The 18,281-nt window shown below is 41.8% G+C and overlaps 1 protein-coding gene across 1 annotated transcript; it reads left to right on the forward strand.

The window, feature by feature from the left end:
- The first annotated feature begins 5,387 nt into the window (after window positions 1-5,387).
- LOC107276408 (zinc finger protein ENHYDROUS) lies at window positions 5,388-8,265 on the forward strand. The gene is made up of 4 exons (XM_015792462.3): window positions 5,388-5,753; window positions 5,865-6,267; window positions 6,367-6,707; window positions 6,931-8,265. The coding sequence occupies exons 1-4, from the start codon at window positions 5,636-5,638 to the stop codon at window positions 7,968-7,970; spliced, it is 1,902 nt and encodes a 633-aa protein (XP_015647948.1). The 5' UTR covers window positions 5,388-5,635; the 3' UTR covers window positions 7,971-8,265.
- The last annotated feature ends 10,016 nt before the right edge of the window (window positions 8,266-18,281 follow it).

Here is an 18,281-nt window from a genome sequence, read left to right on the forward strand (position 1 = left end):
CCTGTTAACACTCCATTCTACGGTATACCTATGATGCTGCCAGCGTGTGACTGCAGCACACGAACTGTATTTTATTCGTCTCGCACGGTGTCGATCCTTATTTCAGAAGGGACATTATGGTGCCCTGTCCCTTCAGAATCTGGTAGCTTTATCGCCTGATGTGGATGTCACCATGGCTATTTCAGGATCTAGCTATTATATGTTATCCTTAAGGAATTTATCACAGGTTGCCATCCGGAAAAGGAGGCCGCTTACAGCACAAGTGGAAGGTCTTTGTCATGAATCCCGTAGTAATTCCGAAAGATCTTCGACACCTCCATTCATATACCTCAGAAGCTTCAAGAAAAACAACCAATCAGGCCTAGCCGACATACGCGATGCTATTACATGTTTATAGTGATTATTGGTCTAGTCTTTTCAGGTCAAGAATCACAACATGCTTCCTTCGCGCAGACGTTAATCCGAAATTTTCATCCGATTATCCGAGACACTCCTTTTGCCTTTTCTTAATTAAAAAAAAACTCTGTTACCATTGACCAGCTGATAGCGTAATGGATAGCCTATGCTTGTGTAATTCAGGTATACTACAAGTCATTGACCATTAGCAGCTTAACAGCCACTGGAGCAATGGCTTCTTTCGGAATGCAATCTTGGGAGATTACAGTGCACGTATCTTCCCGTTTCCAATCTCCAGCTGATCTTAGGAGATCAGGGGCGAGGATGGCTTGCAATGGTGGCTGCACGGACACTTGTTGATAGTCTGATCTCACTGAGCAAACGATATACTCTGGTCGGCCACGGAGTCTGCAGTCTAGTCTAATCTTCACGGGCATTTGGATTGCTGTTGTTCGGATTTCTCTGGTCCAACCAAAACTGACGAGGGGTATTTCGGTACAGTTTTGTAACTGTAGCTTTTCCTCTTACATTTGCATGTACTCCGATAAGGTTATGGTTGAGGGTGAGTGACATGCGGTCCCATAATAGTGGGGATCGGGGCAGGGGTAGTTTGGTTTATACGAAAATACGGCAGCATAACATGATTCAAATGCGTCGGATGCTTGCAAAGTGGCAAGGATCCGATTTTATATAAACTGTAACCACATAGTTACAAATAAATAAATAAATAAATAGTAATAATCGATTTTTATGAATTCATAATGATACATGGATCTAATTAATAAAAATGAAGATTTATGGTCGATGGTGAACGGTATCAGGTTGTGTATATGATTATGATGTAATGGAATAATGGAACCAGAGTTGCTGAGCCAACAAGTACCTCTCCTGAATGAGGTACGAGCAGAAGGATTTGGAGATATCCATGACACTGAAATGATTCCGGGCATGTGCAAGTGCAACGCTTCTCTCGCTAAACCTGTACTAGTATGATCTACAGGTGCCGGTAGCTATGGCCAGAATGTTGCTTATGTTTTTCGTTGCCTGAAAATGACTCAAGGGGCACAATGATCGCCTCCCACTGAATGATTGAAATGCTGCATATGCTCCATTTGTCTCCTTCTGCTTGGCGGTAGCATTTATCCTTCCCCTTTTGTTCCGGAGCTGATTTTTTTAATACACTCCCCTGAGCTAAAAAAATACTCCTACTTTCCTTTTTTTTCAATTAATAATACAGCTACCCTCAATGCACAGCTGCCTTGGTGGCTACTGAGATGCAACTTTAGTTAAGTACTTGCCATGGATTTTTAGCATTCCAAACGTGCAGATTGGGACTTTTCACCCTATAATCCCCATTGGCTATTGCTACCTTTTTATCCTCGTGGCAAGTTGGCTAATGGCAACACCCAGCACCCCCACACGAGGAACAGAAGATATCTCCGTGGAGAGGACCACAGGCACAACGGGGTACGTGCACACTGTTTAGGAGTGTGAGAGCTAGAACCGACCATCCAACCATGAAAGTATGCAAACCAAGATGGAAGTGTGTAACCTTTTTACCGCATCATCACCCCCCTGTTCATTAGAAGTGTCTCCGATTTTGGTACTTACTTACATGTCTAGTTATAAAAAGCATGCCTGGAAATCCTTTACGTTAGAGCACCCACAATGGTTATCTATAGACTCTCTACAAGAGATCCATGTCAGCATATTTTCCTACTTGAAAGAGATTAAATGAAGAAAGAGAACAAATCTATCTACTAACCTGGAGATAGTCTATAGAGAAAAACGAGACAATGCATTAGAGAGCTATAGATACCCACGTAGACATACTATTGATGTGGTTTACTATTAATCTAGCCTATTACTGAGATATACATGTTTTATAGAGAGCACCTTACTTTACAATTGCGGATGCTCTTAGAGGCCGATTGGGCAAGAAAATATTACAAGGACAACAAAAGTCAAATTAATAAATTGGATTGTGATCTTAATAAATCCATTTTTTCTTGCATGTACTGTTTGTCCGTCTTTCGGTATCCAGTTCTCCATGACCTGCTCCCCGAGAGCATTGTGTCTTGAGCACCCTTTATAGTGTATACAGATCGTTTAAAAAACCACAAAATTTCAAGGTTTCAACACGGGAGGAAAGAAAATTTGAACAAATTTTATGGTATTTGAGAAATTCAAATTTACCACAGTAAACACAAGTGGAGTTTCATCAAAATTTGGTAAAAAAACGTTGTACTGCCAGGGTCGGGATTTGGTAGTCCATTGGAAAGGTGGACCTTATTATAGACAAGGGCTCTGGATTTCTTCCCTAGAGAGGTGGTATTTTGTTTTTTTTATTAGAGAAAATTCCTTGAATAGAATTTAAAATTGTTAAATTTCTTTATATGCCATTGAAAACATGCATTGACTTATATAGCACTGAGATATCATTTTTTGACCTTATATGGCACTGTTGTTAGTCCACCATCTACATGAGCACATGATATAAGTGAACTGCAAAATGAATAGCAAAAACTTTTGCTCCTTCTCTCCAGATATATGAATGGTACTCGAACTTGACCAACATGGCTCATAGCAGCGCTCTAGCTGATCCTCGAGTAGTAATAAGAAAGCCTAGCAAAGGATAAGGAACTATCCGATCCGATGCAGTCACTAGAACACCGGTTACTACCATTAACATATGAGCCCATTCACCTCTTAACCCACGTACCAAAATCCCTTATATTTAGGGGCGAAGAGAGTAGTACCTAGGTCGTGATGCATTGGAAGACCTGGGTGTCATAGAAAAGCAAGAAAAAATGGTTTAGTGGTATATAAGAAATATAAATAATAATAATTTTTATGAAAAATAATAGAATAGAACGTGGTACAGAAGGTAGAGAGAGAGACAGAAAATTTTACTCTTTTTATTAGTTTATATGATAAAAAAATGTATAAACATTTTTGGATAGTAGCATGTATTCTATTAGGGCTCAGGAGACACACATCGCTTTGCCAAATGACACGGTGATTTGAAAAAGGGCATGAAAAGATGAAAGATTGGTAACTTACGTTGATTCGAGGAGATGCTATCTATGAAAGGGCAAGTAAACAATTTGTAATTGCTCTGTCATAATAAGCGACACACATCAACTCACAAAAGGACAAGATGAGTTATAAAGATATGGCATTGGAGAAGGTGAGAGGCGAAAATTTGGTAAATTCCACTTCTTGTAGGAGATCACAAGTAAAACTATCCGCTTTGTTAATTGTCACATAGAAATGGCTTCTAGTGATGTAGTTATTCTGTCATAAGCTAAGAGACATGCATTACTTTGCAAAAAGACACGATGATTTGAAAAGAGACGCGAAGAGATCAAAATTTGGCAACTTCCATTCATCATAATTGAAGTTACTCACTTAGCAAAGGCTGTTAGGAAACGATATGCGAACAAACGATAAAAAACAATAGATCAATCACAAAAGACACGAGGTTTAATATGGAAAACCCTCCCAAAACAGGAGAGAAAAAACCACGGGCGCCAGCCAGCAAAATATCTTCACTATATCTGAGGTGAGGTTACGTCGCCGCACGACGGCTTACAAGAGGTATATAATGGTGGAACCCTAAAAGGGATGATGATCAGCCTTCGCTCCGCTACGGCAGAAGTTGGCCTTCATTAAGTGCAAATGAATTTAGATCACAACTCAACAAAGGCCACGTGGAAAAGGTTTTTAACGGTTTTTAGGTGTTTGTTCGGGCCTACTCCCTTCATCCCAAAAGAACAAACCAATCCATCCATTCGCAAAAATACATGCAAAGGACATAGAGAGAACAATTTGGAAACTTCTGTTTTTATTTTTTATATAAAAAATCCACTTGATACGAACTCCTGTAATAATATGATGGTAGACTTTTAATGTGTGTTTGTCACCGTAACCAGCCTACCTCATTAAAAAAACACATCTTAGGACAAAAACACGATTATATACTTAAAAAAAATGAGGACGAAAAACCTCTAGATCTCCAACTAGAAAAAGCTATAAAAAAACTAAAAAAAAGAAAAAGAAAGAGAGATGGTCACCATAAGCACCACCCCAATCCATGTCCACATCCCAGCTGGCAATCGTCGTTGCTTACTGCGCTCTCTTTCCGTACGCGCTGATAGATCCAGCACAATATAAGACGCGGGTCTACATGCGACCCCACGCCGCTCTCTTACCTCACCAGCGACGTGTTCTCCACAGCACACACCCAAAGTAAACCCCGTTCTGACGGAACCAAAACCAAACCGGGGCAGCAGCAGCAGCAGCAGAAGAAGAAAAAAAAGAACCCCACGACGATCCAACCCCCCATCCCCAACCACAACACCGACGACACGTCAACAAACAGTAAAAAAAAGATCGCTTTCTCTCCACCCGTGTCAACTCATCTCCCAGTCCCAGTCCCAGCAAATCAGCTCGCCGACTTCGCACGAGAGAGAGAGCTCACGCTGTTCCCTTCCCTGTACTATACAAAACCAGTATAGCAACGCAACGCGTGCACCGTGGCGTGGCTGGCTGGATAACGGCGACGCCGATCGATCGCTCGCTCGCCCGATCGGAGGCGTTTGCGCTGCGTTGGCCTGGGCCAGCCGCCGCTGCCGCCTTTTTTTCCCCCCCCGCGGCCCGGCCTTATCAACACCGGGGGGATGCAAAATCCACAATCCAATCCCACCGCCGCTCCGTGCCTGTGCCCCCTGCCCGTGTGTTGTCCACTCGCCACGCAGTTTTTGTACGTGAAAACCACACGGCGTGTGGTGTGGTGTAAAAAAGGGCGTGGCACGTGGGCACGAATCGCGGGGCGGGATCGGACGGTAGCCCGCCCACCCACCACCACCCCGCAGCGGAAAGGGCAACGTGCCGGATTGGCACCAGCGAGCGAGCGAGAGGGGGGGAGTGTGACCCACAGTGGCGCGGGCCTTCCGCCTCATCATCCCGATGCCTCTCTGACTCCCACCGCAACTCCCCCAATAGAAAGGCAAGCGAAAATTAGAGAGAGAAGAGAGAAGCAAAGGGAGACTGCGAGAGAGAGAGAGAGAGAGAGAAAGAAAAAAAAGTTTTTTTTTTCCTTCCCTTCCCTTCCCTTCCTCTTCGCCCCGTCCACCGCCCGCCGCCGCGCAGTAGCGCAGTTCTTGGGGAGGGGGAGGGGGAGGGGGGAGCTGCGGGTGAGGGGGGTGGAGCTGTGGCGGCGGCAGATCGAGAGGAGATGCCACCCAATCCGACGGGGACGGAGGGGGAGCCCGGGCCGGCGGTGGAGCCGGCTCCGGCGGGGGCGGGGGCGGCGCCGGTGGTCAAGAAGAAGAGGAATCTCCCCGGAACGCCAGGTGAGAGCGCGCGCTCGCGGGGTTGCTTTTTTCCTTTGGGGTTTCGGTGGTGGGTGCTATGCTTTCTACTACTTCGAGGCGTGGTTTGATGGGTGGTGTGCGCGGGGGCAGATCCGGACGCGGAGGTGATCGCGCTGTCGCCGGGGACGCTGCTGGCGACGAACAGGTTCGTGTGCGAGGTGTGCGGGAAGGGGTTCCAGCGAGACCAGAACCTGCAGCTGCACCGCCGCGGCCACAACCTGCCGTGGCGGCTGCGGCAGCGCGGCCCCGGTGCGGCGCCGCCGCGCCGCCGGGTGTACGTCTGCCCGGAGCCCGGCTGCGTGCACCACAACCCCACCCGCGCCCTCGGCGACCTCACCGGCATCAAGAAGCACTTCTGCCGCAAGCACGGCGAGAAGCGCTGGACATGCCAGCGCTGCGGCAAGCGCTACGCCGTCCAGGCCGACCTCAAGGCGCACACCAAGACCTGCGGCACCCGCGAGTACCGCTGCGACTGCGGCACCCTCTTCACCAGGTATAGCTTGCTACCCTCGACCCCAAATCCCCATGGTCCCTTGGGGGCAACAAAGAATTTCCATTCTTGCTTGCCTTGATTTTCATTGGTCGGGTTCAGGAGGGACAGCTTCGTGACGCATCGCGCCTTCTGCGGCGCGCTCGTGGAGGAGACGGGCAGGGTGCTCGCCGTGCCTGCGCCGCCGTCGCCTCGCCCGCCTGATTTGGAGGCCGAGGAGAATGTGGATAAGGATAAGGATAAGGAGGAGGAGGTGAAGGAGAAGGAGAAGGAGAAGGAGCTGGAGGAGAATGAGGATTCACCTGTGGCCGAGGTCGATGAGCCGCAGCCCAGCCAGGCGGTGGCGGAGGTGCCGCAGCAGTGCGCTCCATCACCGCCGCCGCCGCCTCCGATACTGCAGGAGCATCCTCAGCCGGTGGTGGCAGTGGTACCAAATGTGGATGGTATGCTTCTTTCACATTTTTGTTGTTTGTTTGTCATATTGCCCATAGATAGACTAGACGAGATTTATGGCAAATTGGAGCTCATTTAGTCAATCTTACTACTGTAACAAGAAAGCAATGCATGTGTCTTTGTTTCTTTCCCGATTCGGTTTGGTCATTTGATCGGTTAGCTGAACAATGAGGAGTAACATGTTCCATCCTATTCTGGTGTATCTATTTGCAGAGCAAGAGGTGGTTGCTAAGCCAGCAGTGATTGCCAAGATAGAGGTGGAAGATGAGCGAGATGAGGAGGTTTGCTTTCAGGAAGTGGATCGATACAAAGATGCTGAACTGGAGGACTCAAACCTGCTGGATAATGACACTCCGATGCTGCCTTGTTTCCTTCCCTCGCCCTCGGAGGCCATTGGCACAGATGGCAGCAGCACCAGCTGCGGCACGGGAAGCAGCGTTACCAATGCTATCGCTCCAGCTACGACGACGAGCACGTTCGCTGGTCTGTTTGCGTCGGTCACAACGAGCAGCACTCCCCAAAGCAGATCCCTCCGCGATCTCATCGGCGTCGATCCCACATTCCTCTGCCTTGCAATTGGTGCGCCGTCTTCTCTCTTCCCACAGACAAATGCAAGTGACCCCTGCTCCTTTGCTCCACCTCCAGCACCGCACATGTCCGCAACCGCTCTCCTGCAGAAGGCTGCTGAGGTTGGTGCTTCGCAATCAAGCTCATCTTTCCTGAAGGAGTTTGGGCTCGCCGCCTCCACCTCATCGTCTCCCCCATCCAAGCTATCCCAAGGGAGGTTCACTACTGGTAACACACCAACAACATCTCATCCACATCCACATCCACATCCGCATCCTCATCCGCCTCAAGGAAGGTTCATGGATAACGTCCCACAGCCGCCACCGCCAGCCAAGCTGCCACATCGAATGTTCACCGATAACAGTGTACAACAGTGGCACCATAGGAGCAACCAGCAAATGGAAATGGAGCCTGGGCCGATGCTACCTGGCGGTCTTGGCCTTGGTCTCACCTATGACACTGGGAATTCAGGGTTGCCGGACTTGATGATGGGACCATCGGCACTGTACGGTCCCAAGCCTGCCACTCTGGACTTCCTTGGGCTTGGCATTGGAGGGACCATGGGTGGCTCCACTGCAAATGGTGGCCTCCCGGCATTGATGGTTGGAGGAGAGCTGGACATGGGGTCTGCACAGGCGCCATGGGAGGAGGCCAAGAGAAAGACCAACGGCCGCACAATCCTGTGAGGTTTTCTTTTTGCAATAACCTTGGGTTTTGTGCTCTGGCTAGCATCATTCTTTCAGCCACCTGCCTGTATTGGTAGAGAGAAACCTAGAACAATGTAAGATGCAGACTTGTAAATACATCCGTGCTTCCTCTCCTCTCCTCCTCTGCCTTCTTCTGTCTAGAATTATTAAAAGGGCTTATTGTTGTTATAGAGGGAAAAATCTGCTGGTCATTTGGAACCTGACCTTTGCTGGTCCTGTTCCTTTCAAACTGTATGAAGGTAACATGGGCAGTAAGTAGTTGCTGTTATCTTAACTGAGAGACCTGTGGCTCGAATGCGAGATTGTTTCGGAAAAGATAAGGTGAGATTGCGACGGTGAGGTTGACATGGGAAAGATGTCTTTGCTGTTGCTATCATCTGGGTCAATATCCTTGCCCCCAAAAAACTACTTTTGTGGTCTTTTACTACTAGTACTGCTACTTTTCACCCTGCGTTCTGTGATTGGATGACCGTTTGATGGTTACTAACCATCTTTTTTGTGCCTTTTTTTTAACACCATCTCTTATGTGCCTTGTATTACTATGTTATCACTATGCTTTATGTAGTATTGATCAGTCAAATGTTTTTTCATGGTTGTGTACAAGTGTACCTATTTTTTAACACACTCTCTTATGTGCCTTGTATTACTATGTTATTACTATGTTTTATATTGATCAGTCATATTTTTTCGAGGTTGTGTAAATGTGTGCCTAGTATTATGTTATTGTTATGCTTTGTAAAGAAAAAACCAATTTCTATCTATAAAGCTGGATATAAATCTGGATATAGGCTATGTTCAGATTTATCATTATCATCATATTGATTTTCTCTACGACGGAAAGAGCAGTGATCGGTTATAAATGATTTTACCAAAGAACTGGATCCCTCTTGTTCCCCGCCCGTGACAACGACATTTGTATTGTTAGCAGTCTAGCACACAGTTAGTTCTCCTTCCATCCCATAAAACTAAACTTAATATCGGATGTGATACATTTTAATAATAGAAATATGACATTTGATTTTACTAGGGTCGAGTTTAGTTTCAAACTTTTTCTTCAAATTTTCAACTTTTCTATCACATCAAAACTTTCCTATATACAAACTTTCAACTTTTCCGTTACATCGTTTTAATTTTAACCAAACTTTCAATTTTGACGTGAACTAAACATATCCTTAGGTTTGTTTTTTCATGTAAAGGTTTGTTTTTTCATGTAACGGAGGGAGTACTAGGGTTAGTACAGTACATTTCTAGCAGGCTTTCAGATGGGCAGACACAAGTGTGCCTGATTCCAAAGCGAAGACAGAGATCTAGTAGGAGCTAGCGCTGTGTCCGGAACTAAAGGTATCCACGATTCCACGGACCATGGCTAATGACATAGATTTTTTTCTTGGATCAGTGAGTTGTAGGCATGCCAACCTTAAGAATGGAATCACATCCTCCATTATCCTCCGTCCCTATCCTCGAATATAAACAGTAGAGCTACAACAGAGCTTTCCACAGAGAGAGATGATGACCAGTCCACTAGCATATCAATATTTCCTGGGTCCTGGGGTGGTCTTGACCAAACAGATTTTGAAATAATGAGAAACCGGCAAATTTTCCAATTCAAACCTATTTTTCTTTTTTTTCTCAAGGTGATTTAAATACAAGAGTAAATATCGTAAAACTACATATACTTAGGTCAAATTATCACAACACTATAGATTTAATAGATTTAAGGTAATGTATCACAAAACTAACGTTTTAACATCAATTTTATCATAAAATTATAGTTTTTATGTGGAGTATCACATAACTGCATATTTTAGACTTTAAGTCCTTAGTAGTTAGTATCATTGTTTTGCTGGAGTTCTAAATATTGTAGTTCTGTGACTAAATTGGCACAAAATCTATAATTTTGTGGTAAATGATTATAAAATCTGTAGTTTTGTGGTGCTCCGTCTCAAATATGTAGCTTTGTAATAAAGTAGGTGCTAAATTTTGTAGTTTTCTGAAATTTATTTTAAATATAAACTAGCATGGTGACCTACGCAGATTGCGCGGCTAGCATCATTATATTTTCTCTCATATAATAGAATATATGTTTTCTCAATGTATTATTCAAATATATCAAAATGACAACATAATTTTAAATTTTGTACTAACTTTACGAAACTACTAATGTGCAATATTCATATTGTATTTATATACGTGTTAGTTATTAATTATTTTTAATATCAAATTTTAGTTATTTGTAAATTATATTCCTATATGGACTCTAGACTAGTCTTTCAATATTTCTTTTTCTTTAATTCCGTATTTTCGTTATCTGTAAATTGTATTTCTATATAGACTCAAGGCTCTTCTTCCAATATTATTTATTTTTAATTCTGAATTTTAATTATTTCTAATTGTATTTCTATGTGGACTCTAAACTCATCTTTCAATATTCTTTAATTTTTAATTTTGAATTTCAATTACTTCTAAATTGTATTCCTATATTGACTTTAGACTCTTCTTCCCATGCTTTTTTTTAATTTCAAATTTTAGTTATTTGTAAATTGTATTTTTATACGAACTCTAAACTCTACTTTTAATATTATTATGTTTATTCCGAATTTTAGTTAGTTTTAAATTTCTATATGGACTCTATACTCTACTTCTAATATTCCTTATTTTTAATTCCGAATTTCTATTATTTCTTAATTGTATTTCTATATGGACTCTAGTCTCCTCTTCCAATATTCCTTATTTTTAATTTCGAATTTCAGCTATTTCTAAATTGTATTTCTATATGGACTCTGTTTTTCTTTTTCTCTGATTAATATGAGAATTTCTAGGCCGTGAGAGCGAACGTGGAGGTTTCTTTTTCTATTCCTTTAATAAGTTAATAGATTTATGTGTTCCAGACAACCAATAAGGCCTTAGGAATAGGGAAATTTTCTATCTTTCTACATATATTAAACTGTTTTTCTAAATTCCATATGGAATTTTTGGGGCCTAAAAGTATATCTTTTCTAAGGCCACCATCATCTACTTCCATCAGGGTTCCAAGATGCAACTCTGACTAGTAATTTCTATTGTAAAATATTTGCAAACCCCCCACAAAACTATATATTGTAAAAGTACTTCTCAAGTTAGATAAATTGTAAGCTTTAAACATACATCCAATCTAAATATTCAGAAAAATGGTTAAAGCTTATAAAGTTTTCTTCAAACATATCCAAGACAACATATACTTCGAGCGGAATATGTGTTTGTCTAGCATCGGGTGTTCTTGTGATTATTCACCATTTTTTCCTGTAGTCTTGTCCTACAGTTGCAAACTGGTGGATAGTATACGTTGTGGCAGAGTTCGGTGTTCTATCCACTGAACATGTCGACGTCCTCTGGAAAGGAAAAGGAGAGAACGAGCGTGTCGAGTTTCTATTGGGACTGATCGTACAGACCTACTACAGGTTTGTTTCATCGTTTGTCTGACAGAATGAACACAGTGTAATCTGTGCAGTGCACAACTGAAAAGTAAACATTATTGGAGACATTGCAAAAACTATGATTCATCACATCACTCATGTAAAGTTTCTTGAAAAATAAAAATCCTTGCCACTTAGGAGTACTGCAGCGTGTGCTCCTGGGAAAAAAAAAATCAACCTACGGGTTTAACTCATGTGTTCGATTTGTAGTTAGAAGATTTTTTTTCCTTTTCGTAGAGGGACTAACTACTACCTTTGTTCCAATTTTTTAAAGCATTTCGAGAGGTTTTTACATAAAGTAATTAAGTATGTGAGATTGAATGATGAAATATTTTGATTAGTTGAGAAAAAAAAGTATGTCGATGAATTAAATAAGAATGATTGTGATTGGTTGAATTCCTACAAATAGTTACATTTTGGATGGAGGGAGTAGCTAGCAAGTGTGGAGTAAAATCATAATATCTTCATGTAACATTCAACATCACGTTACATGTTTAAACCTGTCACATAAGAAAACTATACAAGTTGTTTTGCACAAAATACTTTTTGTCATGTTATACCTCTGTATTCACATTAGGGTTGATTAAACTTGTCACATAAGAAAACAACATAAGTAGATTACATTTGTACACTTTTGGAGAAACCCTCTGTACTCCCGGTTCATAACCCCCTTTTAGTCCCGGTTATCTAACCGGGACTACGAATCCGGGACTAAAGATCGCTATCTTTAGTCCCGGTTGGTAACACCAACCGGGATTAAAAGGAGGGTAGGGACTAAAGGAGGGTAGCGGCAGTCCCATTAGGTCTTTTTTTCATTGTTTTTTTAGCCAGAGTTTAATCCCTATATTTTCTCCCAAATCGAGTGGGATGCATATTCCTAAATCAAAGTAACATCCCAAAACATTCACATCACAAATCTTAAGTTACTTGTACACACAAATCAAATACATCACAAATCTTAAAAAAATTACACACAAACCAAATAAATCACATATTATACATCTCAGATCCATACAACAAATCACAAAATTATACGTCTAAGTGAATCACAAATTCTAAAAAAAAAAGAAAAAAAGAATGGATGCCGTGGCGCCGCCTGCCGCCGCTCGCTACTCGGCCCGTGCGCGGCCTGCGTGCAGCCCCGCCGGGCACGGCCCCGCCTGACGCATGCGGGAAGGGAGGAGGGGGAGGAGGCGGCCCTCGCTGGGCATCGGATGAGAAGGGAGGAGGGAGAGGAGAGGGCCGGGATGGGAGGAGGAAGGGGAGGAGGGGGAGGAGAGGGCTGGGATGGGAGGAGGAAGGGGAGGAGGGGAGGAGAGGGAGATGGATTTGAGGAGAGGAGAGGCCGGTTGTGGAGGAGAGGATAGGGAATAGGGATTATATACTATGCATGATTTTAGTCCCGGTTAGTAATACCAATCGTGATCTTTAGTCCCGGTTTGTGACACCAACCGGGACTAAAGATCCCCACCCCTCTGACAAGGACTGACAGGGGATGAACCAAGATCATCTTTAGTCCCGGTTGGTATTACAAACCGGGACTAAAGAAGATCGTAGAATGGCTATGGGGTTTTAAACCGGGATTATTGTGATTTTGGGGCGACCGAGCAAAGATCAATTTTCCAGTAGTGGTAGTCACAGACTTAAAAGTCAGTACTCATTTCCCTCAAAAAAAAAAAGTCAGTACTCATTAGGGTTGCATGGATCTGTGGTTTGCAATGGCCCCATGCCACCTTGTACTAAAAGATACTAGTGCTTTGCTAAGCATCTCCAAGATTAACGAGTAGCAATCTAACAAATCACAAGCTTTGCTTCTGAAAAAGTTTCACGCTTTACGATCTATACGAACAGTTGTTCTTGCAGTCCAAAACGAAGGGGATTTGATACCACGTCAATAGTGATGTAGCCATGCTGTTTCAGTATCTTCGAACTGTTTTTGACCAAAGAAAAGCAGAAAGGTATCATATGCTTATCTTAGATTTTGTGTACCCAATGCATCATGAACTTGCTGTGTGCATTATCTTAAAAAAAGATGAACTTGTTATCCATCCAGGAACCGGGTCCCTATCGTATATTAGCGAATTCGACGTAGAACCGTTCTCTCTCTCTCTCTCTCTCTCTCTCTCTCTCTATATATATATATATATATATATATATATATATATATATATATATATATATATATATATATATATATATATATATTAAATGTGTTTGGTGCTCCATGGTGCCCGGGCACCATTGTTGAAATTGAGTATATACCCAATTCAAATGAGTATGAAACTTTTTCAATTACTTAGGTATTAACATTAACTACTTTACTAACTAGTTTAAAGCAAGTTTGAACTGAATTTGAACTTGTTTTTGTTAGATTTTGATTCTAGGTATATAGCATCCATACATATAATTAGTTAGGTATGTAATCATGGATTGTGAAATAAAGTTAAATTTGAGTTGTTTTGTTGATAAGTATAGGTATGAATCAAATTATTATAACTAGGTATATACTCACAATTTGAAAATTTTAAAAAATTTGAGTGATTTTGTGCATTAGATACCATGGTGCCCGGGCACCATGGTGCCCCATATGATATATATATATATATATATACATATACATACATATACATATATATATGTACATACATACATATATACATATACATATGTACATACATACATATATACATATACATATGTATACTTACGTACGTACGTACATATACATACATACGTACGTACGTACGTACATACATACATGCATACATACATACATACATACACATACACACACACACATATATATATATATATATATATATATATATATATATATATATATATATATACATACATATATATATATATATATACATATATACATACATATATATATATATACATACATATATACATACATACATATATACATACATATATACATACATACATACATACATACATACATATGTATGTATGTATGTATGTATGTATGTAGATATATATGTATATGTATACATATATATATCTATATATAAATATATATAGATATACACGCTCTTCCAAGAGCGGATTCAGGATTTTAGGTCGAGGGTGTCACTGTTAACTCATAGCAACAATTGCATCATCTAGCAAACTTATAATGAGTATGAAAAGTAATAGAATAGTACTATGCAACAAGATGAAATTGATTTTTTTAAAAAAATATCATATTTTCACCATATATTTATATTTATCGATCTAATTGGTGAAACGAAATTGTAAAGAACTAAACTAAAGTTACTAAAAGTACACGTGCACAAGTAAATAGCACCACTAGTTTGTTAGAAGAACCTAACAGGCTAACATTATGGACAAAATAGAAGTCTTCAGCCCACAGAACTTGGCAACGTATCATCGCTTATAACCAAATGATAAAAAAATGCCATCCAAGTATATGTCATGAGAATAATCCCAAATGCTCAAATCTCTAGAACTTGAAAGGCCAAAGCCTAAGTAATTGTTGTTCTCAAATAAAAAAACCTTATTAATCATAGTGTTTGAAGAAATTAATTATGTGGACAACTTGGTAAATGGGTTAGAACAAAATTAAGATGAAAATCAAATCGGAAATTGACTATTTCTTTGGCTATTAATGGCAAGAAAAAATAACTCACAAACGCTAGTTTTAGAAGCATGGAGTACAGTTGAACGTTGCATTGGCGTTGTCTTGCGGAAGGCAAAGAGTTAGGAAGACATGCACCTGATGCTGTAGGCTGTAGCTATCTATATTCAACTTATTTAGCCAAAGCCAAAAAAAACAATATTGACATGTGTCATAAGGCTTAATCTTTTGGTGTCACTTGCTATAAATTAGGATGAGTTGACTGGAATAGCCTGAGGTACCAGTGCTAATACACTGTATCCGCCCATGCTTTCTTCATCGTAGGAAAAGGAAATCTTTATCCATGAACAAGTTATGCATTCAGAAAACTTTTGTACATATATATAAAAGTTGTTTTTTTAATGGAGGGAGTACATTGCTGTCTTGCTGGTCAGATGCTGGAGTTAATGAAGTAATATCACCATCTTATCCAGAAATAAGTACGTTGGCCCAGTATTGAAGACGGGCTATAGCTGAAAACACAGGCTAGCCAGCGCTGCAGCCAACCAAGAGCACCCATGTACTGTAGCTACTCATACACCGGAACCATACGTCTGATCGTGACTGTCTGATTGCCGCTCCTTGTGCATGCATGCACATTTGCCATTTGCGCAGCCATTTTCCCAGCAATCCATTTCGCACATCTTATCCGATCCAGTCGTCATCTCATCTTAGTAGTGACTAGTGACTGCAATTGTGGTTTCTGCCTACGCTGAACCTGAATGAGCCTGAATATTCAGGCTCTGTGCACCTGTGGTTTCTCGCGTCACCCACCAATTGCGTCACCGGCTGAGTCTGAATAATCAGTTCTTTAAACACAGTCTCTGATTTTGAAAACAAGTCATTTTAAAATAGAGAAAATCCATGAAATACTATTGGCAAGCACTCTAATCCCAGAAATGCCATTGACAAGCCCAACTTTCTCAAAATGCCATCGTACAAGTGTTTTTCTCCCTGACATACCATCACAGTCAACTTACCGTTCAGTCCACACCGTTAGAAAAGAAATTTTTACCAGAATGACCAGATTACCCTCGCTCCAAATTTTACTATCCAGAGGCGGTAAAAGAAAAAAAATTGGGGAAAAGAAAAGACAACCCTAAACCTAACCGATGGGGGTGACGACGGCGGCGATGCGGCGCCCCCAGGCGACGGCGGTCGCAGGCGGCGAGGCGGCGCTCCCGGGCGGCGGCGCGGGGGTCCCCGGCGGCGGCGCTCGCAGGCTGCGAGGTGGCGCTCCCCGGGCGGCGGCGCTAGGGTCCCCGGCGGCGGCGCGGCGGCACTTGCAGGCGGTGTGGGGGCCCCCGGCAGCGGCGCGCGGCCCTCAGGTGGCGGCGCCGTGGCCCCCGGCGACGGCGCACGGCCCTCAGGCGGCGGCGCGGCGGCCCTAGGCGACGGCGTGGGGCTCCCAGGTGACGGTGCGGGGATTCCAAGCGGCGGTGCGACGGACCTCGACTGCGATGTGGTGCTCCCAGGCGGCGGCACGGCAACTCCGGGCGGCGACCGTCGGCCCCAGGCTGAAATAATTGATAGCAAAATTTCTGAAATAATTTTGATGTCAAAATTTGTGAATTTAATTTTGAAATAATTTGATTGATAGCAAAATAATACACGTCTGTGAATTTAAATATGCATCAATTCGAAATGATATTGTGTGAGCAAACAATACAAAATGATGTTGTTTGAGCAAAAAGTTTGCCCAGGGGTAAGATTGTATTTTCATACAACTTAATGGAGAACTTAATGGAGAGGAGTTAACAACAGTATGGCTATGATGGCATTTCTAGGAGAAAAACGCTTGTACGATGGCATTTTGAGGAAGTTATGCTTGTCAATGGAATTTCTGGGATTAGAGTGCTTGTCAATGGCATTTTATGGATTTTCTCTTTAAAATACGTATGGTCAACGCAAGTTAACTTTGACCATAAAAATCATTATAGATATATGTTTTTGGTACATAAAAATGATATATTAAAGTTTATGTTAAATAACTAAGTAGTTAAGGTTGTATAATGCATTAGTAATTTTGACCACATTTTATTGCTCAAGTTTTACTTTGTATCATCATTAACCAATCTTTATTGTTTTGGACCGGTAATTTTACTACTTTTGCAATTTGGACCACCACAAATAATAACTTTTTCAGTACACATCAGCGACATCAAGTAAGTTCAGGCGAACTTCCCTATCATGTGTAGGCTATATCTTTACCAGAATAAAGGTTAGACATGGATAGAAAAGAGAGTTACAGCAACGATATATTTGCAAACGAATAGTAATTTTTGAATAAAACTTTCTATGCGTGTTCTTAGCGATCCAAAAGCAAATGCTGAAAAAAAAACTTCGATGAAAAAACCTTAAAATCAGCTTCAAATTTAAGGTTAAAAATTCAAATTTTAGCTAATAAGCATAAGCATAATCGAAATGAGGGGGTCCTTAGTTGTCCAAACTACAAAAACAATAAAATTATCCAATCCAAAGGAAAAAAAATGGTTTAGAGATAGTCCAAGGTGAAACTTGGGTAACAAAACATGGCCCAAACTACACTTCACTGAAAAAAAAAAAGGAAAGTAGTAATGCATCGGCAACTCCACATGGACCTTGGATCCCACAGGCTTAAACTTCTCCCAGGTTCCAGCCCATATGCTGCAGCTAAAGAAAACCCAAATTAGCGGTGTTAGTTTTGGGCTCAAAGTAGCCCAGAGCTGTGACGGTGTCGGGTGTCCTGACACATGTCACTTGAACTATTCCCATGTATGGATTCTGTCACGGTTGTCTTCAGATTAACTAAACCCATTTGGATTTGGAAAAAGATTCGGTTGTTAGGGAATCAATCGCGTGGCGACCACAGCTAAGCTCCCGGATTAATCAATGTTATCCTCAGGTTTGCAACTCGCTTATCTTAATGGCTTCTTCAGTTCTTCGTCTTTACTATTGGTGACGATGTGGATTGATGGCCGCAAGTTTTGCGTGTTCTTTGGTCTGTTTTCTTGGCGGTGGTTTGGTGCAAATTAGTAGCATCATGCAGCTTAATTCATGTGTGGTCCTGCAGTTTCTTTTGAGCCAGATGGGTGTGGGTGTAGTGTGTGAACTTAGTACCAGCTAGCAATGTGCCTAATTTCATTAAAAACAAGTTGTGTGCTTTTATATGTATGTTCCTCAGTACAATAAAGAAAGAAGTGGTTCGATTTTGGG

This window comes from Oryza sativa, chromosome 7 (genome assembly GCF_034140825.1).
Source record: "Oryza sativa Japonica Group chromosome 7, ASM3414082v1".
NCBI classification, from domain to species: domain Eukaryota; kingdom Viridiplantae; phylum Streptophyta; class Magnoliopsida; order Poales; family Poaceae; genus Oryza; species Oryza sativa.